This window comes from Leptonychotes weddellii, chromosome 1, assembly GCF_054177405.1.
Source record: "Leptonychotes weddellii isolate Sample4059 chromosome 1, ASM5417740v2, whole genome shotgun sequence".
Taxonomy (NCBI): domain Eukaryota; kingdom Metazoa; phylum Chordata; class Mammalia; order Carnivora; family Phocidae; genus Leptonychotes; species Leptonychotes weddellii.
In genome coordinates, this window is record NC_138369.1 from 71,271,236 (window position 1) to 71,296,882 (window position 25,647).

At 38.4% G+C, this 25,647-nt stretch overlaps 1 protein-coding gene across 1 annotated transcript in view; it reads right to left on the reverse strand.

The window, feature by feature from the left end:
* KCNH8 (potassium voltage-gated channel subfamily H member 8) overlaps positions 1 to 25,647 on the reverse strand; it is a 364,781-nt gene that overhangs the window by 17,715 nt on the left and 321,419 nt on the right. Inside the window, exons 12-15 of the mRNA XM_006729977.3 lie at positions 15,296 to 15,334; positions 11,039 to 11,397; positions 7,971 to 8,077; positions 5,326 to 5,402 (exon numbers count right to left, since the gene is read on the reverse strand). Coding sequence (XP_006730040.1) covers positions 5,326 to 5,402; positions 7,971 to 8,077; positions 11,039 to 11,397; positions 15,296 to 15,334 — 582 coding nt within the window. The remainder of the gene's footprint in view (positions 1 to 5,325; positions 5,403 to 7,970; positions 8,078 to 11,038; positions 11,398 to 15,295; positions 15,335 to 25,647) is intronic.

A 25,647-nucleotide genomic window follows, 5' to 3' on the forward strand; every position in this document is an offset into this window, starting at 1 on the left:
CTTCAATAATGGGAGAAGAAAAATGCACATCATACCTTGCATCTAGAATATATACAGAATTCTTACAACTAAGTAACAAAGAGACAACCCAATGTTAAAGTGGGTAAAGGATCCGAATAGACAATTTTCCAAAGAATGAACACATGAGAAGATGCTCAATATTATTAGCTATCAAGGAAATGCAAGTGAAAACCACAATGAAATACCACTTCATACGCTCTAGTATGCTTATAATAAAAAAGTCTTATAACAAATAAAAAATCGTTGGCAAGGAAGTCAAGAGCCTGGAACCTTCATCTACTGAATGTAAAGTGCGACTGCTGCCTTGGGAAGCGGTCTGGCAGTTTCTCAAATGTTTAAACATAGAGTTACCATACGACCCAGCAATTCCACTTAATTGCCCAAGAGAAATTAGAACATGTCCACACAAATCTTGTGTGAATGTCTTGTGAATGTTCACAGCAACATCATTTATATTAGCTAAAAAGTCGTAACAACGTAAACGTCCATCAGCTGATGAATGAATAAGCGAGAAGTGGTATATCCACACAATGGGATATTACTTGGGGATAAAAACAAATCCAGTACTCCCATGCCACAACATGGGTGAACCTTGAAAACATTATACTAAGTGGCAAAAGCCGGTCACAGAGGACCATATCGTGTGATTCCATTTATATGAAATGTTAAAAGAGGCAAATCTATGGGCAGAGGATGTAGATTCATAGGGCTGAGGGTAGGGGAACTTCAGGCATTATGAGTGATTGCTGTATGGTATGGAGTTTCTTTGTGGGGTAATAAAATGGTTTAAAATTGATGATGGTGATGAATGCACAGCTCTATGAACATACTAAAAGCCTTCAAATTATACACTTTATTTTTTTAATGTTTTTTATAGAGATTTTATTTATTTATTTGCCAGAGAGAGAGAGAGCACGAGCAGGGTAAGAGGCAGGCAGAGGGAGAAGCAGACTCCTCGCTGAGCGGGGAGCCCGATGCGGGACTCCATCCCAGGACCCTGGGATCATGACTTGAGCTGGAGGCAGATGCTTAACCGACTGAGCCACCCAGGCATCCCCAAATTATACACTTAAATGGATGAATTATATGATATGTTAATTATATCTCAAAAAAGTTGTTTAAAAAAAGAGAGTTAATAAATAGTATGAAAAGACAGGCTTCTCCCTTTAAAAAGTCAATGTAAGTTGTTTCTACAAAGCCCATTTTTTGTTTAGAAATGTTATATACATTTCATTCTTCTGAATATAGTTAAGATTTGGGGTGGATTAAAATGGTCTAATATTAACTGGTTCCTTTGTGTACATACAAAATAAAATGCTAAAAAGTGGCGATCAGAGCATTCCAGCCAAAATGCCCTTTGGTGAACAAGGATGATTAAACAAGCCACCTGCATTCTTTCATTTTGAAATGAAGATTTGGCTATGATTTTGTTTCCAGTAAGCTTGTCAGGTTCTTTTCTGCCTAGTTTCATAATCATTTTGCTATTTATATGTTTAGTATAATATCAGGTAATGATTAAGCATTGTTAAAGTGACATACTGGGTGTCTTTGCCCTTACATCTCTAAGTCTTACAGAGCAAGTGTTCTTTACATTAATACAGTGACCCTATCCCATCAAGCTATTTAGCTAAAATGCACTAAAATATAAACATTTTGCCCTATCATTTTCTTTTTTTTTTTTTTTTTTAAAGATTTTATTTATTTATTTGACAGGGAGAGAGATAGCGAGAGAGGGAACACAAGCAGGGGGAGTGGGAGAGGGAGAAGCAGGCTTCCTGCTGGGCAAGGAACCAACGTGACTCGGGGCTCAATCCCAGGACCCTGGGATCAGGACCTGAGCCAAAGGCAGACACTTAACAACTGAGCCACCAGGCGCCCCTGCCCTATCATTTTCTATTCTAATTTTATATTGAGTATTTTCATAACAAAAGAGAAGTTTCAGGTAAAAAGTAGTCATTTTCATGATCAAATGTTTCCCGTAAATCCATTCATTTTCATTTTCTCCCCCATAAGCACTGAGACTAATTCTCTCCTACTACTCTGCACTGGGCAGGAGGGAGCAGGGGGTGCTAACTTGAGAGTCGCTTTCTGTTGAACGGAGGTATAACCTTGTATAAGGAGAAAATGAGTATTTGACCCCTTATTAACAGAAGACATCATGCTGGGTGCTTTATATATGGTATTAAGTCTTTGCAACAATCCTGTATTGCAGATTTTATCATTACCATTTGCGAGAAGAAAAATCTGAACTTAGGGAAGGTGAACACTTTGCTGAAATCAGACAGTTAATTTTATGAATAGAGATCTGAATATTTTTCTTTCTCCAAAGCTTGTTCTCTTTCTCTACTAGTGTGTTTTATGTCTTATGCCCGCTGTGGTGGAGCACACAGCTTCCCCTTGTCGGCTTCGCCACAGTACTTTCTGGGCCAGCCAGATTTCAGAAATGAGAAAATATTCTAACTCTTACCTACAGACCTTTTCAGAAATGGGGCATTTGACTTACACAGCCCATGGCCCCCACGGTGACAGTTTGTTGTTATTTTTAAACAATTTCCTTAGAATTGCACTCTTTCTTTGTTGCCGTAAAGCAATGGCAATGTTTTCAAAAGCGTTCTAATATTAGCTGCTGCCCTACATCTTTTAAACTCTCTTCACTGTTCTGTGAATGTAGGTTATTACCAACATTATTCCTTTTCTGATTTTTGTTCTGTATTTAGCCAGCTAATTATGAAATCTACACATCAATGAAGAATTTCTTTATATCTTAAATGTTTAAGCAAATATCAGAATGAGGTTGTTGCCATGTTCTCAAACTGGATACAATACTTGACACGGCCCACATATACTGGGGATTGACCTTTTTATTAAAGAGTTACTATTATGCAGTACATCCCATGTTCATTATCAATTCTTCTCTGTTTACTACTAACAAGGAATAGAATAAATGAAGAATAAAGCAATCAAATGATCACATGGGTGAGCAGTAGGACACAAGTGAAATGGAAAAATTAGGCTTGGATTTTAAAAGATAGATTTTTTTTTGCTACATTATAGGAGATATGAGGAAAAAACAAGTAGGAGGTTGGAAGGAAGATAATTTTACAGTTTGAAACCAATTTGTATTTTCATTCTGCCTGTCAGTGGGTTTTAATGCACCAAAGGGTCAAGACTGTATAAATTAAATTATGTGTAAGGGATAAGATTTTTTTACTTAAGCTTCAACCATGAAGAAATCAGATATTTCCTATAAGGAAAAACTAATTCTTTAGGGAAGAATAATTGGACCATTGGTATTTTAACTTGCCCTTTTTATTTCAATATATGGCAAGATAAAAAGATTTATGTCATCTCACTAGAAAAGCAATCATGAATACCAAATCACACTGGGGAAATATTTTGTTTTTCAAGTGGTTATCTGTTTTAATGTATCTACCACTAGCTCACATTGTCAAAGGAAAATCATACAGTGTGTGGATTTATAGCTGTGACTTGGGAAAATTATGTACATTCCAAAAGGTGAAGATATAAATATATTTCTTTCCCCAGAATAATTACTAACTCCAGTATTTTGAGCTAAGATATTGGTCAGTCAGTTCTTAAAACCATGAAATGATCTCAAATGTGAGGGAAAAGAATTCAAACAGTATTAATGGGTGCTTTTAGCCAAGAACAATATTTGAAAAGAAATTATTCAATAGAAGTTTCTCCAACAAGGTATTTAGTTTGTTTTGTTTGGTTTGGTTTGGCGGATTTTTAACAAGAGGTTATTTAGATAATCCAGTATATGGCCAAGTCCTTGTGATTTAAGGAGTTTCAATCTGGTTAGTTTTCCATTCCTATCTACCTTGTTAGTCTGCCCGCTGGAGCTCTTAAGTCTTGTCAGCAATAATCACACTTCCAGAGAGAGTGGGCGCAGAAGGAGAGATGGTAGTAACTTGTAAATCTTCACTAAACTGAAGACACACAGGTTTAAGAAAAACTAATTATGATTATATGATTTCATTTTTCACATATCTCATCAGTGTCAATAACTGGTTACATTTTGCTAAGATCTCATCAGATAAACTAAAACTTTAGTCCTAGAAAGGGACTGTCTGTGTCTGTCCACCTGTCCTCTCCTTAGGCCAACCCTGAAGGTCATCAAAGACAGGTCCAGGTCTTCCTGCATATTCCTGTCTGAAGAACATTTTGAGTCTCCTCTGCAGCTAGGCCTGCATGAAGAGCTAAAGAGTCAGTGTCTCAGGAACCACCCTCAGTTCCCTTTCCTTGTCTTATGGGGAACAGTTTTGAATGTCCCCAGCAGGATTGAGCCCCAACTGCTTACAGAGTTAATTATCTCATCAGCACACCCTTATTTATGTGCTTTCCTTTCTCATCTGTCTTAGTTCTCTACTCCTTGCTTTCTGGACCACCTCCCAAATAAACTATTGCATCCAAATGTTTGTCTCAAATCTGTTTTGGGAGGGCACCCAAATTAGGACAGTGATTCAGAAATTACCGTTTCTATGTATATGAAATGGCCGGAAGAGACAAAAAGTAGGTAAGTGGGTACCTAGGGCTGGATGTGGGAACAGGGATTAATCATAAATGGCAATGAGAAGTCTCGTCGGGGGGTTGCGGGGGTACGGGGGAGGGAGGTGATAAAAGTGTTCTAAAACTGATATGGTGACAGTTGAACCACTCAATAAAGTTACTAAAAATCATTGAACTGTACACTTGAAATGGGTGAATTTTATATGTAAAATATATTTTAATAAAGTTGTTTAAAAAATTACCTGATTTTACATGGATAGATATAAGATCCAGAGAGGTAAAATGCTTAAAATTACACAGCAAAAATATGTCAGGGAAAGGAAAAGCATTTCAGGCCATTTGATTACTCTGAGAAATAGCATTCATCTTTGGATTAATTATCTTGCTTTAACTCATTAAAAATTACATGAAAAAAGTGAAAAAGCACCAGTTACATCAAGTATCAATACATCTATGACACTAATTAGTATAATTATCATTTATTTAGTGTTTATGCTAAATGATTTGCCTATACTATCTCAATTTCACCATGGGCCATAAGGCAGGCATAATTATTGTCCTCTTCTTATACATGGGGAAATAGAGCATGAGAGAGGGTAAGTAACTTGTGAAAGGTCACATAACTCATATGAGGCTTAGCAGGAATTCATCCATGGTGGTCTGACACCAGAGCACATGCCTGTAATTACTCTATTATACCGCTTTTGCTGGTAACTAGGATTTATAGCTCTTACCATTCCAGCATGACCAAAGAAAAAGAAAGTTCCATACCTCACTGTTGAGTTTATTTATTTGCTGCTTGGTCTCCTCTGCTTTGATAAAGAGAACAGCAGCTCCAATCTCTGGGTCTGAAAAGTGGAACACACTCAGAATGAGTCCGTTAGCAATAAACCTCATATTTGAGGATTGGGGCAGTTGGAATGGAGAAGGAAGCCTAAGCTACTACCTTTACCTTTTCCTGACGCCTGTGCACTGTAGGTTCTGTCTCCCTGGGATTGGACATGCTTCTAGTAATCCTCTGGATCGTGCCTGATACACTCCTTGAAACTAGGCACACATCATGGTGGGGACTGTGACCACACTAATTGGATGTGTCCACGGCAAATCTTCCTTTCCCCTGAACTTCCCCTTTCCTCACCACCATGTTCCAAGATGGCAGAGTTTCTCTTTTTTGACCATTCTCTAAAAATATATCACAGTCAATGCCTAAACCCTAGAATAGGGGTGTTCTTTGCCTCTTTTTTCCCCAAATATTAATTCCTGTGCCCATGAGAACATTTTCCCACTTCTATTTCAGGTGCTAAACTCCACTGCATGTTTCCTATCTCCTCCCTTGTTGCTCTAAAAGATACTATCTCCCATTTCCTCGTTCTCTTATCTCCACTTTTTCTTTACGTTACTCCTCCAAATACATTTATTTATGTCAGTGACAAAAGTATAGATGAATCGCTGCTAGCTGGAGTGTAAAGGAATGAATTATATATATATATATATATACATATATATATATGAATTGTTGCTAGCTGGAGTGGAAAGGATGAATTGCTGTTAGCTGGAGTGGAAAGGAATATATATATAATTTATTTATATTTATTATTTAAATGTATTTATATAAAATGATATGACCCTCCTAATACCCTAATTCTGGTAAATTACGGGTAAAGAAGTTGTTGTGGAAGAAAAAAGTCACTGAAATCAATCCAAAATGGCAGAGTAGTAGAAGCTCATTTTGCAAAGAATTTTGCAAAGTTAATCTATTAATTCAATGAATGACTGGAGAACATATACAATAGGCTAAATCTCCTTTAGAGGAGAGAGCAATGAAAAAAATATATAATTGACCCTCATGGAGCTTAGAGTCTAGCTGGGAAAAGAGAAAACAATTAGGCAATAGATTTGGATTTCACACTAAGGGCACCAGGAAGCCATCTCAGGGTTTTAAGCATAGGATCAGAGTTATAAGAATAAATTTGTATTTTTAAAAATTTACTCTGTATGGAGAGCAGAACCACAGAAGAGACTTTGGTAGCAATGCATGCAAGAGATGGATGTGGCAAAGAAAAGTATGGCGGCAGTAAGGATACAAAGTCTTAGAATTGAGGGTTTAGGAGAGAGAGTCAAGAAAATTTGTTGCTTGAGTGCATGAGTGTAGGGTTGGATGTTGGGAAAAGGAGAAGAGGAGGCTAAGGAGGTGGTGGGACCAGAAATAGGTGGATGGACATGGTGAGGCTCTGTGTATCATCTCCAGGTCTAGGTTAGTCAATAAGGAAAACTTACAATTGGAACCTACCAACAGCTTTCATAGCAGATACATCAGTGTGACTATAACTATGATTTCTGTGCCTCTTTCCCCAGAGTAACATCAACACAGGGAAGTCAACTGAATGAATGAATCAGGATTGTCAACTGACATCTGCACCCCTTCTTTCCCTGTCTTCCTTTCCTCTGCTCACTCCCCCACCTTCCCCAGAGACTTACAAGGACACTTCCACTTCTCTAGAAGATGATAAGTACCAGGAAATGGGATTGTTGATTGAGATGGAATACTGGTATTCTACCAAAAGGAGACATACCCAGGACTGTACGTTCAAAATTTTTTATTGGGTTTGGTTTTGTTCATGGACGTATTCACTAACCGGTAATAGAGCCTGACATAAGGATCCCAGAGCTGAGTGGGAAGGGGAGGACAGAGTTGGCAGGGGACTGCTAGCCTTTCATCTGGTAGTTTGCTGGTAAATTGTTTGGCATAGCCTATGCTTGCTCATTATTCTCTCTTTATTAACTACAGGTGTGTCTTCTTTAGAATTTACTTGTCATTTCTGGCCTTCATTATGTTGATATATTCCTTTTAATGGGCAATGAACTCAAGAAGGCAAGGGAGAGAGAGGAGGCTGGGTTAGGTTTGGGGTACCCTTACATTAATTCACCATCACTAGAGGGTAGTGCTTCACATAGGTCTCCATCATTTCCAACCTTCTTACATCCTTCTGAAGTTGTTTATCCTCTGACAAAATGCATGTACATAATCTCTCATCAATAAGTTGGTTAAAAATAACCAATATTCCTACAGTGTACAACCAACACAGCTTTTCCTCTGGGTAATGTTGTTTTTGTGGATTAGTCTGCATTTGTAACAAGAAAACAAGGTCACCCTCTAATGAATAGCAGAAATTTGAGTCTCCTGACAATTTACCTTGGTTGGTAAATGGCAGAACATCTAGCTTGGAGGAACAATTACAAATTAATCTTAATAACTTGGAGATGGCACAAACTCAAGTTGAATTGTTCCATGGCATTGGTAAAATTCTATCATAGAAAATATTCAGAGAAGGGGAAGGCAAAAAAGTGCCTATGCTAAACATTACAAGTTAAAAAGATATATCACCCTTTGATAGAAGGCTAAATATAGAGCTTACCTCCTAGAGGAGGGGAAACTCTGGGCTCTGGCCTGATGCGTTCAGAGCCAAACTCAAAAGTCTGGCTTTCCTCACTGCTGTTTCCATCTTCAATTCCATCAACAATCCTGTTTAAAATAAAGGACATTGGTTAGTTGTGCATTTATATTTATGGGTTCCAATATTTCTTTTTTAAAAAAATATTTTTTTAATTTATTTTAGACAGAGTGAGTGCACATGGAGGTGTGTGGCGGAAGAGGGAGAGAATCCCAAGCTGACTCCCCACTGAGTGAGGAGCCTGACTCAGGGCTCGATCTCATGACCCTGAGATCATGCCCTGAGCCAAAACCACGAGTCAGACACTTAACCAAAGCCACCAAGGCACCCGGATTCCAGTATTTCTAGAAGACTTAAAAATACTGTCTTGATTTCTAAATTCTACATATTCTAAAGCTGTGCTATCCATTATGGTAGCCATTAGGCTTATATGGCTACTGAGCACCTGAAATGTGGCTCAGGCAAATTTAGATATGCTGTAAGAATAAAATGCACATTGGATTTCGAAGATTTGAGTAAAAAAATGGAAATAGTTTTATTAGTAAATTTTTAATATTATTTATATTTGAAATTATATTATTATTATTATTTTTTTAAAGATTTTATTTATTTATTTGAGAGAGAGAGAATGAGAGAGAGCACATGAGAGGGGGGAGGGTCAGAGGGAGAAGCAGACTCCCCGCGGAGCAGGGAGCCGGACGCGGGACTTGATCCAGGGACTCCAGGATCATGACCTGAGCCGAAGGCAGTCGCCCAACCAACTGAGCCACCCAGGCGCCCCTGAAATTATATTATTTGGGGCATACTAAGTCAAATAAAATATATCATTAAAATTAAATTTCAGGTGGTGCCTGGGTGGCTCAGTCGTTAAGCGTCTGCCTTTGGCTCAGGTCATGATCCCAGGGTCCTCGGATCGAGTCCCGCATCGGGCTCCCTGCTCAGCAGGAAGCCTGCTTCTCCCTCTCCCACTCCCCCTGCTTGTGTTCCTTCTCTTGCTGTGTCTGTCTCTGTCAAATAAATAAATAAAATCTTTAAAAAAAATTAAATTTCACTTTATTTATTTATTTTTTGCTTTTTAAAAATGTGGCTACTAGAAAATTTAAAATTACATTTGCACTAGGTGTTATATGCAAACAATCATGGAACACTACATCAAAAACTAATGATGTAATGTATAGTGATTAACATCACATAATAAAATAAAAATAAAGAAAAAAGAATAGAGAAATGGAGAGAACAAAGAGAGATCATGAGAGAGAAAATGAAGAAAGAATGAGAATGAGCAAGAGTGAGCAGATGAAAAGCAAATGGGAGAGAATGTTAACAAATTGTCTAGCTGAGCAACGGTTATTGGGATTTCTTTGTGCTGTTCTTATCATTTTTCTGTAAGTTTGAATTGTAAAATAAAATCATCCCTCAGTAAAAAAAAATTACATTTGTGGCTCACAATTTTAGCTCATATTATATTTCCGTTGGATAGAAATACTATAGAATTTAGAATCTTATTTATTCTAGGATTCAAAGCCTTAAGCTACAGAAGTCCTCTTATCTGAATTCATATTAAATCACCACTCTATCTAGAATTAAAATGTTTTAATCTAATGATTATAGCATCACATTAAATAACTTTGATGACACCTTTACTCTGAACCTGGACAAAACCAAGAGTTAAAGAATTACATATAAATGACTATTAAGACTGGCTAGTCTTCTTTCCTTGCTAAATAATGTCTAATCCACTCATTATTTAAAAAATATTATGTCTATTGTAGAAAATTTAAACATAAAAGTAACAAAAATTAGAAAATAAAAATCACCTGTAATCCACCACTATTGTTAGCATTTTGATGTATGTTCTCAAAATCTTTTTATAAGCATAGGATCAATTGTATATAAACCTTTCTTTTCCATCTCTGATATATTTTCCCCTATTTAAAATTTATTGTCTTTCTTATTAAAAATTTAGGAAGGAAACAAGGCAACGTTTTCAAATTACCATCCTCAACTGAATTCCTGAACCTTTAATGTCCACCTACTTTTCACTAAGTCTGTTTTGCTTATTTTTAAAAATATTCTCTCTAAATGGATAAATTGTGTCCTTCAAATGACTAGTTAAATATATTGACAAATATCACTTGCTTTACAAGTAGAAAAACAGAATTTGAATCCAGATTTCCAATCTTAATCTCTGAGATTTTGGACAAAATAGTTCACTTCTTATATCTTCATAGCACAGATAATATGAACTACCTTCCAGGACTCCTGAATTCCTGAGGAGACTAAATGCAATAGTGAATGTGGAATTACCTAGCAGAGAACATGGCACATAGGAAGCGTTCCATTTTTTTTTTCTTGCTTCTACTTACTACTCAGCTATGATGTGATTTTCTACTATTGCTTGTATTCACCATAGACTACTCCTTTCACATTATCTGCGTCAGGATTTTTCACTCTCTCAATCACCTCTAGTTAATCCTAAAGTGAATTTTTAAAATTAAGAGTAGAGCCACTCCATGTTACATAGAGAAGAGGCCAGAAATAAAACCAGGCTTCAGTTGTCCACAATGATGAAGAAAATAATATTGAAAATGAACATCAACACTTCATTTCCTTTATGATTTTAACTTATTGTTCCATAAAACATTTGGTAAGATCAGGCAATCAGGGAATCACATCAATGGGCCTTGTTCTATCTTTTATTTTCACTTAAATCTATAAATTATAAAATTACAATGTAGAAATACACACTTATAATAATAGGTAGAGCTAAATGGATGAAAGGAGTAGAGAAGGACTTCTGAATATTTAATGGACCCTTTTGAGAATACAACTAACATTAATTATTCTCATACTGTACACACCTCCATGTAGAAGCAAAAATTGCACACAAAATTCAGGAAAGTTGAAGAAGCCTGGCTAGGAACCTGTGTGGTTGAGAGGCCCAGGAGGCTGGATAATTTACTAGCTAGGTACTAGTTTGGACAAAAGGCAGCCTTTTTCACTAGGAAAGAATTGCATGATGTGATTCTTACCTTGGACTGAGGTCTGGGGGTCCAGCGCTATTCAAAGCTGACAGTTGCAATTTCAAGTTTCTCTCTTTCCTTTTAGCCTGGTTATGGGGGTCAGTTTCCTGTTTGTTTTTGGGGGAAGGTGAACTGGAGATTCTGCTAGGTGAGTGAAACGGCACAGTGCCCGAGGCCAACTGCTTCAAGCTTAGGCCTAGATAGCTTTTATTGCTTCCAACCTTCTTACTGCGTGCAGAGGATGTTCCCCTTGTGTAGATGGGAGAGAGGGAGGCTGTCTCCTCCTCCTCTCCCTCCTCCTCCTCCTCTTCATCTTCCACAATGGATGGGAGTCTTTTGTTGATGCTGCCATTTCCCTTGGGCTCTGACTAAATCAGTGGATAACATAGATTAGTACAGATCATGAAGACTGCTTGAGAGGTTGATCATTCATGCTGGTGGGCCCATCTAAGCAAAGTCAAATCCTTTAGAAACTTACTTCTCAGTAAAACTTAAGACTTTGCAGATTTTGCTATTATTTATTCAGGGTTCAGTGTCTCCCCATTTGTGATATTCCCCAGGTTTACCCTCTTTGCTATCCTGGTGTCAGCCTGTTAATGCCTCTCTTGGTCTTTTTAAATTGTCTTGGTGGGGAGCTGTGTGAAACGTGCGTTTTACCTGGTTTGCATCCAGATTTTACTCAGCCTGTCATCTGTAATAGTATATGGTGACATGCTCTTAGGACATTTTCAGTTTTACAGGAAGGTCTTAGGCCTTGTTATTGTAAAGTCATAGGGTCTTTAGTGGAACTTTATGTGCAGACCAACCAGAAAAATGTTATCTTTGAGAATAAAAATCTTTCCTATTTTAGATAACATAGATGGAGTAAGATCAGCAGCATCTGCAGCTACTCTGCTTCCTGTTATTTTTATTCTCAGACGTCAGTTGGCAGGAAATGGAGCAAACCATTTGGTCTGCTCCCCTTGAGAACCTTGGGAAGGGAAGGAGAAGTCTTGCTAAACCCATCTTAGACTCTTGGCTGGAGTCACTCAAACTTTTGGACTAAAAAAAAGCAAGGGAGAGGATGGGTAAAGGCAATGGAGGTAATGATGGAGAGGCAGGGCAGAAAGGACAGTAAAGGCTAAGCGAGTGGCCTGCAATGGAGTCACTATCAGAATGGGTGTTACTTGCTCTGCCCCAGATGTGGGTTCCCCGCTCCAAAAGGTCATTCATTTTTTTGTGCCTCATTCTCTTTTGAGGATACAATTGCTTCTACCTGCTCATCAATAATTTCTAAGAGAAATAAGACAACAAACTGAACAGATCTAAGAGTGCTATTTAAATCTCATGAGCTGTCATGGTTATTCCTTCATCTTAATAAACAGTTGGTTTATTGGTATATATTTATTTTCCTGTAACAGTTATAATGATAGATATAACAACAAAAAATGAACTTGAACCTGTGGTGACTTTACAGGCAATAGTCTGAATCATTCAGTTTAGGCCAACCTAAGCAAAATAGTTAGTTTACTCATGAAGCTTTCTTGTATTTTAATCTTAATGGCTCAAAATTTCTTGAGGAAATGGCATTAGACTCATCTTTCCAACTAGATCTGATTATTTTAATTAATGGTGAAGCCATTAGTTCTTTATTGGGATAGTCATGGTTTGGCTTTTATTTGTTTTTGCTTTTCACAGCATTTTAAAGTTCTGTGCTTATAACAAAAGTTGGACCCACGTGGAACTGCGGGGGAACATTTGTTTGGTAGCAACGTAGAACAGAAAAATTAGTTCACCCAGTTAAAGACACAACAGGGCAAACTTATCAAAGAAATGAAAAACAATGAGTGAATTCTTTTAATTGGACTTCTGTTTACATTTGTACTGGCGATTTAATCATTCCTTTGGTTCAAGGAGGCTCTGCTGGCCCTAAAAGAATTCTCTGACTAATAATCTATAGTATTTGTACTTCTACAAGCTTGTTTAAATTTCATACTTCCATTTTATCATGGAGACTTGGAACCTTGGGCAAGTTGCTTAGATATTGACTCTTGTGATCAAGGCAGCCAACAGTACTTATACGAAGAATTAACTATTCCTCCTAACATTATTGCAGAGAGGAGCCACATGTATTAGATTATTAAACACCCTAGTCCCACATGCAGCCTCTATGCAAGAGTGCTGGTTACTTTCTTCAGGCCATCTACACAGAAACGCTTGCTTCCCTTGCGTAGCTGGATTCACCCATGTATACACTGCCATAAAATTTGACCACAGATTTCCCCCTTCTCTTCTGACCCATTCTTTCATTTCCCCCTGACAAATGCTTCCATGAGGGCAATGAGGTTTTTATCCCCATAGTCAAAAGAATCTCTAATTTAGCTCATGACATTCTACTGGGATATAGCCATTTCGAACTCACAGGTGACTAGATTCAATCAAACCTGTCATGACTACTGGGGAAGCAGAAAAAAGTCTAGTGGCTGAATGCATGGACTTTTGGTCACACCGTCCTAGAAGTCCTGAGACTTACTACCTATTACTTGGTCAAGTAATATAATTGCTTAAATCCTTTGTTTCCTCACCTGTAAACTGGGAACGGTGTGAGGAAATAGATATTAGATAATGGACGTTAAAACACTTAGCAATGTGCAGTGGAAGTACTTAATAGATGCTTGCCCTTGTGATGATGATGATGATCATGAAGAAAATGGAAACATTTGCCTCAGGGCAGGTGCTACAGAGTGTTGGTTACCTCTTTTTACATAATCTCCCCTTCTTTGCTAGTTAACAGAACTTTTAGCAATGCACCTTGCCCAAAGATCTCCTTTCTCTGCTTCCTTTGCCAGTTGGTTTGACCATGAGGTTAAGTTCTGGGGTGATACCATGCAAGTGGACAGGTTAAAAGGAACTTTCAGGAAGATGTCTGGAAAGAGGGGAGCCTCTATGCTGCTCTTTCATTTTTTTTTTATTTTATTTTTTTTTAGTTTCTAGTCTGGACTATTGATAAAGTGGAGAGATCTCCAGCAGCCATCTTAGACAATGAGAAGATCTTAAAAAAGGAAGCCATGCATTGAGGATAATGAAGCCAAAAGAAGAAAGCTCAGGACCCTACTGACACAGTTATATCACCCACCTCTGGCCTTGTCCACAAGAGAGAAATAAATATCTGTTGCCTTGAAGCCCCTATTATTCTAGTAGTTTTGTTATTGTAAATGAACCTAAACCTTAATTATACACAATAATGTTTTTGAAAGTTAAAGATGTTGCATTCTTAGAAGGGATCTTCATTTTCAGAGTGCTATGAAGGGGTGAGGAATTCAAATTGGAAAATCCAAAAGAAAGCTAAATTTTTCTTCATGAGAAAGAGAATATAGGAATGGCCTGGGGGAAAAGGGGTATAGTTGTGACAAAAGGCAGACTGTTGAGAAGAGTTGAAACATAATAACATTTTACCAGCTCCTGAGGAGGGATTTTGTAGAGATGAGAAAGAAAAGACAGCTACTGCCAGAGAGAAACTTGGTTGAATGCACTGAGTTGTTTTAAGGGCTTTTAAGAAGTTTCTCAATAGTATTAAAAGTAAACCCTGTTTGTGCCCCCACAGCCCCAACTATCTTCAGTAAATTATCAATGTCTTTGACATGTGCTATGTAATTGGATATGTGTTTCTCTGCATGTATGTGTGTCTGTGTGTATACACGTGTGTAAAAGGTGTTGGGTTCTGCTTCAAGGAGAGTACTGAGTAAGGCAAGGAGCTTTTCATAGGGTTCCTGTCACAGGATTATTGGTAGTACAAGTCTAGGTAATAAATCTGATAAATCACTGTTTCTTGGGAAAATTTTCTGTGAAATTGGAGGATTCTTAGAAGTTGGAACTACCATAAGTGTTCAAGTGAAACCACTTCCAGAATATCTCTGAACCATTTCTTTTTATATATGTCATGGATACTCATGTTGCACCATCAGTTGGAAGCCTACAAGAAAACATTTGGCTACTCATTTTAAACATAATAAATGTACTTCCAAGATCAATACCTCAGGATCTTACTACTTTTGGCAGGTTCTGGTGACAACTACTTTTCAATGACAATATAACCCTTAAATAGAGAGATGAGTTTCAATACTTCTCTGTTCCAAACTCCAGAAAGTCAATCAATACATTTCACTGGAAAGTGAGTGTATCAGGGAAATTAGAAAATAAATACATAAGACCCTGAAGTGGGAGGCAGATTTATTGGAAATCCTACAGATTTTAGATAAATGTTCTGCTCTTTGGAAAAAGCCATACCTGTGAGACCGTAGATTTGTTTGATAATCTTGATATCACCTGAAAGAACAAACAAACAAACAGAAGTCGTGAGGATCATTTAAGCCTTTCCAGGTGGTTTGGGACTGGGTAAAATGTAGGAAACAGGGGAGAGAAAGTGTGGGGGATGATGGATCCACCTGGATGGGCCAGAAGGAAAAACACCTCCTAAAAGATGCAGAAAAAGCCTCCCTCAGCCCAGCTTCTGGGAGCTCTATTGACCAGTGTGCAGACTAAGAAAAGGGAGCAGCAAATTGAATGTCACACCTAGGAAATAATGATCGAAAGAGTGGACGTATTGGCTATATTTTCCATCCTGATGCTTTATTGGCTTCCCTTTTGTTTTCCATCTCCCTTTTTCCTCTTTCCTGCCCTTCTGCTAAATTCTCACATCTTCTGTGATTTTTCTCTCTGGCTCTGTGAAAACAGAAACCCATGGAATCTTTTCTTATTTAATCTGATTTCTTTCCATCTGTTCACCTCCCCTTCTTATTTGAATACGGGTGGGGGTGATGTCTCCTTTCTGTCCCATTTGTTTTCCTCACCATGATGTTTCTTGTGGACTACAATTAAGTTCACTGGGGATCCTGATCTCCTGTTTGATCAAATTTAAGATTCCGTTGATTACAAAAAGAAAGAAAATCCTGCCAATCAAATTGGGACATGCCATCAATGATAAGAGAGACCCCAATATCAGAGATGCTAAAAGGTGAAAAACAAATATGTGTTGTAGAATTACTTCAGCTGGGTTTCAGACTACATCTTATATAAAATCAAACTACAGTACTGTGGAGGAGTCCATTATAAAACATGCAGCTTTCCATGCTGGACAAAGAAGCTCTGGAACTTATGATATATCCTGGAAACATGCTTCAGGTCTCATCTACATTGTTTTTTGCGCAAAGACACTTCTTTCATTTTAAAGTGGTAAATAGATGCTATAAATTAGCATAACTTTATTCACATTAAAAAAAAAACCTTTACACTCAAAAATGATCTGCCTAGGAAGTGAGACATATTTGGTAATTCTGTCAACTCTCACTGTTGTTGTTGTTGTTTTTTTCTCCTAGATGATTAGGGAAATAGATGTGTTATTATTTATACAAATGCTGGCGTCATTATTGCTGTGCAAATACATGTTTCATCAATGTTTAATTTTATCAAAGAAGTCAACCCATTCTACATCTGCTTAGTTGCCTAAATATGCATTAATCAGAAGCATTGTAGACATAAGTTTTGTAATAATTCCCTAAATAGTTACAAATAAAACAGCTGAATAATTAAAAATGTGAAAACCAAAATTACAGTGTCGTTGCTACTGTGGTAGACACAAAAATGTGTTTTAAAAAGCCTTTCAGTTACAGCCTGGATGAGAGAACGAATAGCCCTGTGGGATTTAGGAAGCCTGAACAGCTTCAGGTCAGAGGTGCCCTCTGAGGTGTAGGAAAAAGAAACTGGTCTCAGCGTCTTTTGATTTGGGTGCGACTCCTCACTCCCTGGTTTACTTACTGGTAGCATGACTTCTGTCAAGTTGCTGAATCCCAAGGCTGTTTTTCTGTATCAGTGCTTCTCAAACTTTTATGTGCACACAAATCACCTGGGGACTTCATTATAAAATGCAGGTTCTGGTTCAGGAGGTCTGGGGTAGAGCCTGAGACTCTGTATTTCTAATGACCTCCCAGGCAATACTGATGTTGCTGGCCCATGGGGCATACTTTGATCTCATAACCAACATCACTGCTATTATCATCCTATCACCTATTAATTCATTAAGTGTTCACTATGTGACAAGCATCCTGAAAAATGCTCCCAGCCATTATGTCCACCAATTTTCATCACAATCCTAGAGGTAAGAAGTATCCATCATATAACCAGCACTACTGTGATAGGCTCTCTGATTAAGTCATTTCATTTGCATATGGCATTAAGCGCATGTATTTTAAAAGAGTACTATGATATATTCATTCTATTGACCAACAGTTCATGCTGATCCAGATTCTGCCAATTGCAGAGAATATTAGTTTAATGGAAACCCAGTATTTTAAAGCTAGAAGTCACCCTAAAGAGTGTCTGCTACAATGATTTGTAACCTGGGAAACAGTAGAATGTTTGAGAAGCATTCCTAAGTAAAGCAGATTCCAGAGCACCAACTCCAAAGAGTCTCCTACAGTTGGTGGTGGGTAGGACCAGGTCCCCAGGTCAAGGCTGAAACCACTGAGTTAGTCCAACTCTGCCTCGACATGTGGAAATTGCCATCCAGGGAGATGAGGTGACTTGCCCGATCCATGCATCAGGTTAGAGTTCTGGCAGAACCCTACCAGACGCCAGGTGCCCTGACTGTGTGTGTTCCTTGCACAGAATCGGAAGTTGTCTCAGGTGCCTCCTCCAGCAGTTCATGCTGTTGCTTGAACTGAAAGACTAAATGCCTGACATATTGTGGAACTGAATCTAGCATAAGGTTTGATAACTGCCACAAAGCAGATACCCATATCTCATGATACCAAGTTACCCAAGCACCTTGTTAGCCTTTTCTGAGTTACAGATCTCTACAGAAAAATGATGCATTCTTGACATTCTACCCCCATGGAAAAAAAAATGCACAATACAACCTTTGAATAGATAATGTTTATAGATCTCATTTCTTGTTCCAGTAACTGGAAGACTCAAAGGTTTTGGATGTTTTGAGGAAGACAGTCTTATCCAATTGAGTCCCTCCCACATGAAATTTTTAAAACTTTTAGACAACAGAACTGCTGGTAATCTCTAATGGGGATGATTAAAAAAAAAGACTGAAGTAATACAGGTTGGGATGATAAAATGTTCTAAATCAGACATAAAACAAGGAATGAAGGTCATTGCAATAAAATCTTGAGAGAAATAAAGAAGGCTGAGGGTCAACCCACTCAGATCTTAGAATTGTACCTTCAGTTTGCCAGGACAGAAGAAGCCAAGTGTGGGCAAGAAAGACCAGGGGCATGTCTTGGCACAAGGTTATCACAAATGAGGTAAGGCTTTATAACCTTGTGGACTAGGAAAGAAACACATTCTCAGCTATACAGAGTTGGTTTAAAACGTTTCTGCATAAATTCTCTTCCTCTTTTATTCCCCCGGTCCTAACCACTTAACTTACTCTATCACTCTGTAAGTCCAGTGGGAACTAAGAGGGAGGACCCTTACATTGAAAAAACACTGCTCACTGGCATGGAGAACCAGAAGAAGGAAAATGGTCTCTTATTACTCAGACAATCTGCTACAAAAAAGCAAAACAAATTCACAATGTCCTTTTTTAAAAAGAACTATGTAAGGAAAGTCTCAAAATTCTACTATTGAGCTTGAACTGCAAAGAGAAATCAAATGTACTAAAATTAATGGTGATTATAGATGTAAAAAATGCCACTGTATTCTTTAATGTTGTCTATGTTACTGAATGAAGACATTCTAGAAGAGCTTTCAAAGGCTCATACCTAACCTTGGCCATTCAACTTATTTTTTTCTTAAGTTCCTAAACTCCCCAGTAGTAAATTTTCTTGCTTTTAGGATTTTCTTTGAGCTGGGCTACAAGCTCTTTGATTTGTTTCACCTATTTCTGCCCACGGATTAAAGTGTCTCTGAATTCTGACACACGGTACTATGACGATAAGGTTTGGGATTTCATGGGATGCTAACGCCTCACCTTTAGAAGCTGATTGGTTTTTCAGTAATAGTGAGGCATTGCCGATAAGCTTTCCTTACTCTCAAGATCTTTTCAAGAGACTGAACCACCAAGAAGTTAACTACTAGGAGGTAGGAAGGAAGCAAACGGGAATGGAACCCACCACAGAGACTTAGGAATCCTAAACTGTAACCCAGTGGACCAGTGGCCCAAGGAAGGTATTCTCATGGTTTACTTGGTTTGCAGGTCGGAATTACAAGCCCCTGTGTGAGTCTGCAAATGTCCTCTCAACTCTGGAATCTCCTAAGACACTAAAGTGCTCTGGTAGGAATGTTATCTACAGCTGATTGCTCAATTGGGAAATGAGTTGCAAATTACAAGGCTCTTCTTTCTCAGTGATTCATGATATCCTCTGCTTTGTTAATAATGCCACACTGATTAAATCACAAAGCAGATTGAAGGAACATGTGTCCTCATTCAGAAAAAGGAATCATCACATATTTTATCTTGTTCTCTGGACAACAACATTACCAGTACTGGTGGCTGTTTGGGATAAATAGAGTATGAATGGAGGATACTCCCACATAACTCAGTAACTCACATCGTTAAAAGGTCCATTTTTACAAAACCATAAATAATTGTCATATGATATGGCAAGTAGCAAGTCAATAGGTCTCACTTTTATTTCTGATCTGCTTCTTTCTCTTGTAGACTTAAGTGGAGGTACCAAGAAATAGTAAATGACACCAAAGGCAGGTGGAAGACAGAAAGAGGAATTGGAAAGCTCTGGAGAAAGAATAGGCTTTGAATAAGGGGGCACTTGTTTTCAACTAAAAAAAGTCTAGGAGTTCACTACCATCTAATCTAAAGAAGACATTTTTGAAGCTGGTCTGAAACCCTAAGTGGGTAATACAGTAGCTAATATGTTTCCTTGCTTGTTGTATAACTTAGAAACAGAAATGAGATTTTAATAAAAAAACTGATGATTTTGAACTTTTCTAATTTCACCCTGAGCCTTGAGGTCAAGACAAACTATTAAGACTTAGAGGAGACTTCTTTTCTTCTACATAAATACTATCACTTCTGATGCAGAAAGCACATATCAAATAACCGAGATGTGAATTTAGAGTTTATTTTCTAGTTCTGGAGAGCTCAACCACTGAGACTATGGTATAGGAAACACCACAAAAATTCTTCTCCGCTGTGTATTATGATAAAAGGTCTGTGTGTCAGGGGGTGGGGTGGAGAGGACCCATTCAGGAGATAGTATAGCATAGTGGCTAAGAGCTGGGATTTTCCTAGTCTTTTCACTTATTAGCTATGTGACCTTGGGAAGCATAGTAATTGGGATAAATAGGTAATGATGAGGTAACAAATAATTCGGTGAATTTTAATGGTTTAACACTAAAGAATTTTTTTTTTAAGATTTTATTTATTTATTTGAGAGAGAGAATGAGAGAGAGCACATGAGAGGGGGGAAGGGTCAGAGGGAGAAGCAGACTCCCCGCGGAGCAGGGAGCCGGACGCGGGACTTGATCCAGGGACTCCAGGATCATGACCTGAGCCGAAGGCAGCCGCTTAACCAACTGAGCCACCCAGGTGCCCAACCCTAAAGAATTTTATTTCTCATTCTTCCTCTGAAAAATGATGATGGGGTGCCTGGGTGGCACAGTTCGTTGGACATCTGACTTTGTTTCGGCTCAGACCCTGATCTCAGGGTTATGAGATTGAGCCCCGAGTCAGGGCTCCGTCGGGCTCTGAGCTCAGCTCAGTCGGCTTAAGACTCTCTCTGCCCCTCCCCCACCTCTCTCTCTCACTCTCTCTCAGATAAATAAATGTAAAAAATGATGATAATATTTAAAGTTGTTTTGAGGATTAAATGAGATATATAAATGTAAACTGAACTAATCTTGGAGACCCTGTTGGCCACATCGGACATTAAGAGAAATGTGTAACACCCAAAGTACAGTTGACCCTTGAACAGCATTGGGTGTTAGGAGTGCCGACCACCCCTACCCCCAGTGGAAAATAGTTTAAAACTTTTGACTCCCCAAAAACTTAACTACTAATAACCTACTACTGACCAGAAACCTTACAAATACATAAACTGTTGATTAATACACATTTTGTATGTTATAAAATATTATATACTGTATTCTTACAATAAAGTAAGCTAGAGAGAAGAAAATGTTATTAAGAAAATCATAAGAGAAAATATGTTTACAGTACTGTATTTATCAAAAAAATTCACATATAAGTAGATTCATGCACTTGAAACCTGTGCTGTTCAAGAGTCAACTGTAATTTTTTAAAAATAATTATTCTTTTGTGTTTTCAAGAACCTTAAAGCTTATGTGTTGATAAACTACAGTAAGACTTTTTAAAATTACCCCTCCCTTTCTATTCCATTAGCAATAATGAAGGTGCTCTCTCAGTGCTCTCACTGAAACTCTGGATCCCTTCGGTTCACACTTCCCTTCCTGCTTCCCCTCTGGTCATAATGCCCAACGTTCCTGTCAGAGCTGACCGCTAGGTGGTGCCATGCCTTCCAGCCATCTCGTTTCTCTAGGGAGTGAAAGCATTTGGAGCCCGCCGAGCAATGTAAGTCTCTTATGGCTTCAACTTTATGATATACAAGGGACTTATAGTGAAAAAAGTCCTCACATTGTTGCATTTGTTAAGTACTTGGTCCAGTGTCTGGCATAAAAAGTAATTAATTCCTGTTAATAAATGTTAGTTATGTTATTATTGATATATTGATTATGAAGAAAAGTTTTCTTTGAATTGGGTTAATGGGAAAAAGGGCGTTTTTAGCAATGGATATCCAAACACTCACACAGATGGATTTGTCCAACTGAAACTAATATATATGTAGGACTCCTTAATAAAGAGACCATGAAATTGTTAAACATGAGTTTCCCTACATTGCTCTCCTAGCAGAGGGCTATCATCCCATGCCACGGAAATCTTCTTTGTGCAACACTAGGTGGAATACTTTGCATAAAGTAATGACTTGGTATTCTATTCTTTTCTCTCTCAACACTTTCACCTGCTTCACTTAAACAAAATAAAGCACTTTCAAATCGTCCATACAGTCAAGACACTGATAATGTATGCAAATTAACTCAAGCATGATTTTAACTTCCTATCTCTAAATTCAAATGTATGAATTACAAAGCTTTGGGATTAAAAGAAAACCCAAAGAGTCTCTTAATACTTATTCAAGAACTTGGAAAATGCAGGATGATTTTGAGGGAGAGAGAGTTACTTATAAATATGTGGTTCATATCATTCTAGAAAGGCAAAGGACAAAAATACATACCATTATGTGAGAAAACTAGAAATTTCTCCACACTGACATAGGGTTTTAAAGGTTTCAGGCTTCAGGAGCTATGTACCAACTCCATGATTTGGGAGTTCAGCAGTTAATCAGTGCTAAAAAGAATTTGCCGTTTAAACTCATTATATTGAGCTGAGATTCCATGCCCCCCAATGACCTGCTTCTGATTAGGGTACAATGGCTCCTTGGTTAGCTTGTAAAATCAGCTACTATGTAATTGTAAGGAAACACAATAGCTGGTTTCATAAGAGTTTCGGGATACACGCTGAGTACTTTGGTTCCAAACCAGGTGGGTGAAGGAAGATGCTCAATTTGGTATGAGAAGTTTTCGCATCATAACTCCCAATGGCACTTCTAAAGCTAATGTGAAATGCCCAATTTGCTGCCAAGGAAGCTCACTGTCAATTATACACTGTAGGGCGCCTGGGTGGCTCAGTCGGTTAAGCGACTGCCTTCGGCTCAGGTCATGATCCTGGAGTCCCGGGATCGAGTCCCGCATCGGGCTCCCTGCTCGGCGGGGAGTCTGCTTCTCCCTCTGACCCTCCTCCCTCTCATGCTCTCTGTCTCTCTTGCAAATAAATAAAATCTTAAAAAAAAAAAAAAATTATACACTGTAACAAAAAAGGTGAACAGCCCTATATGTTGAAAATAGTGTTTGTACCAGCAAACTGAAATGAGCTACTCTGCTTATTTAAACCACAGTGCCTTAATTAAGCTCACTTAGCCAGAGAAAAGAAGAAGCCTATATGGGACCATAATAGAGGGGCCATAGGCAGCTTCCACATGACCAAATGCACATCCTTTTTTTTTTTTTTTTAAGATTTATTTATTTATTTTAGAGAGAGAGCATGAGCAGGAGGGGAAGAGGGAGAGGGAGAAAGAAAATCTCAAGCAGACTCTACACTGAGCATGGAGCCAGACGTGGGGCTCAGTCCCATGACCATGAGAACAGACCTAAGCCAAAACCAAAAAGGATGCTTAAATACTGCACCACCCAGGAGCCCCCAAATGCATATCTTTTTTAATTAAAGCACTGTGAAACTTAAGCATGAAGAATATTGTGTTTCACAGCATTTACACTTTTACCAAATATTCAACAATTTCTAGGTGAAGAAGAAACTCTCCCAGTTAGTAGATGAAGGCCAAGCTTCTTAGGTTACCATTTTGTTGTACTCAAAGGTGATGCATGGAGCACTGTAAGGAAGATATTACTGACTAATTATATATCGACTGAAAACAGTCTTTGTGAGAATTCACAATAGGAGTACAAACCACTGAAATTTAGGAAGAAATGTGTCTGAGCTGGCATTTTTGCTCCCCCAGTGGTGATCCAAGAAGTCTCCAGAACAACAATTGTCATAGATCAAATGTGCCTGATATATCTTGTTTCCTTCTCTGGTCTCTCCTAATAACATCCTCACCCAAAGTCTGTGAAGGAATCATTCCCCAGTATTTATATAGTGGTGTGTCTTTTTTATTTCTTTTCTTATTAAATTTGTATTTTGAGCCTGAGTTTTCATCCCAGGATAGACTTTTCCTTAACCTTTAAAAATAAACAGTGAGGGGGACACCTGGGTGGCTCAGTCGATTAAGCATCTACCTTCGGCTCAGGTCATGACCCCAGGGTTTTGGAATCCCGTCCTGCATCGGGCTCCCTGCTCAGCGGGGAGCCTGCTTCTCCCTCTGCCTGCCGCTCCCCCTGCTTGTGGTCTCTTTCTCTCTCTCTGGCAAATAAATAAATAAGATCTTTTAAAAAAAGTGAGGGATTTAGGGGAGAGGTTTGTGGGGAGACGTGAGGTAATGACCTCTTTCCTGAAATTACACTATGTGGATGAGATTTTAGCGTTATCATGTGACAGCTTAGTTACAGAATGGCCATTTCCAAGTTTGGACAAAATCACAGCAGTATCGATTGTGGAATTCCTCTTCATAAAAATGTGAACAATGAATAAAGCAGATCCACTTAGAATCGGCATAACTTCTTAGAGTGAGGCATTCTAAACTTAAGAGCTGAGTCAGTTACTTATAGGTTCATACAAAGACGACATTCTTCTAGTTACACACATGAAATCTGTAGAGATAATTCTCTTCAGAACAAACTTCTCTCCACGTTTTATTAAATTTTTTTAAGGTGATTATTTTCATGATTGCAAAATATGCATCAGTGACTTTACTGGAAGGACGATGCTTTCACAAGTATTTACACGAGTTTGTGCAAAGCAATTCTGGCCCTTCAAGTTTCCAATCTCCTGGATCAGGCCGTGGTTGTGAAGTTGTGTCTTCGGGGATTGCGGGAAGCTGGCATGTTGGATTCTTTGAAGGAATAATTTTGGCCTTAGTTGGACTGAAGGCATACTACTTTTAGGTAATATAGATGCTTCCAAAATAAGTCATTTGGAGTCCCACAGTGGGTGTCATATTTTTCCTACTAATTTCCATTAGATCTTCAGGAGGTGTAACTTCTACTTGCCACTGGCTCTAAACCACTGACTTTAAGCATCTCCTCCTCTCTTGCTTTTTTAATTCATTCAGAATTTTAATTTTTTAAAAATTTTTAAAAAGATTTTATTTATTTATTTGACAGAGAGACACAGCGAGAGAGGGAACACAAGCAGGGGGAGTGGGAGAGGGAGAAGCAGGCTTCCCGCCGAGCAGGGAGCCCGATGCGGGGCTCGATCCCAGGACCCTGGGATCATGACCTGAGCTGAAGGCAGACGCTTAACGACTGAGCCACCCAAGCGCCCCTCATTCAGATTTTTTAAATAAACACTTTTACTTGGAGAAGAACAATTAAAGTGATTCTGTGGTAAATTATTTAGAAAAACTGAAAAAAAGTATTTTAAGGTATGACTACCCTCCTATTTATTAATGAATTTGGCAGATATATATTCCTATAGGCTAGGCTTTCATAAAACGATGGAACACTCATCTGTCCAGCAAGCTGCATTCATCTGCCGCTCCTCCCGTTTTCCTCAAATTACTAAGTGATATCATGTGTGCCCATTCTGTGTTTCCCGAAGAACACATTCTCATTTAAAGGCAAAACAAAAACACAGTAGTAAAATAAAACACATACAGAGAGCAAAAACAAATCATTTAATTTGGCTGCACACCTTTCTCAATGTTTAAAAGTTTTCTTGAGCTGGAATAAAAAAATAATGGAAAGGTCCTACTAGAAGGGCCCAAGGTTCAGCCCGGTTAATCGTTCACTAAACCGGTCAGCTGTTCACCCGGGCGGATGCATCCCACTGGACACATAGCTGGGTGAGATTTCCCAGGCTGCGCGCGCTGAGCCTGAACCACATGACTCATTCTGGCCAATGGAATGTGAGCAGAAGAGCA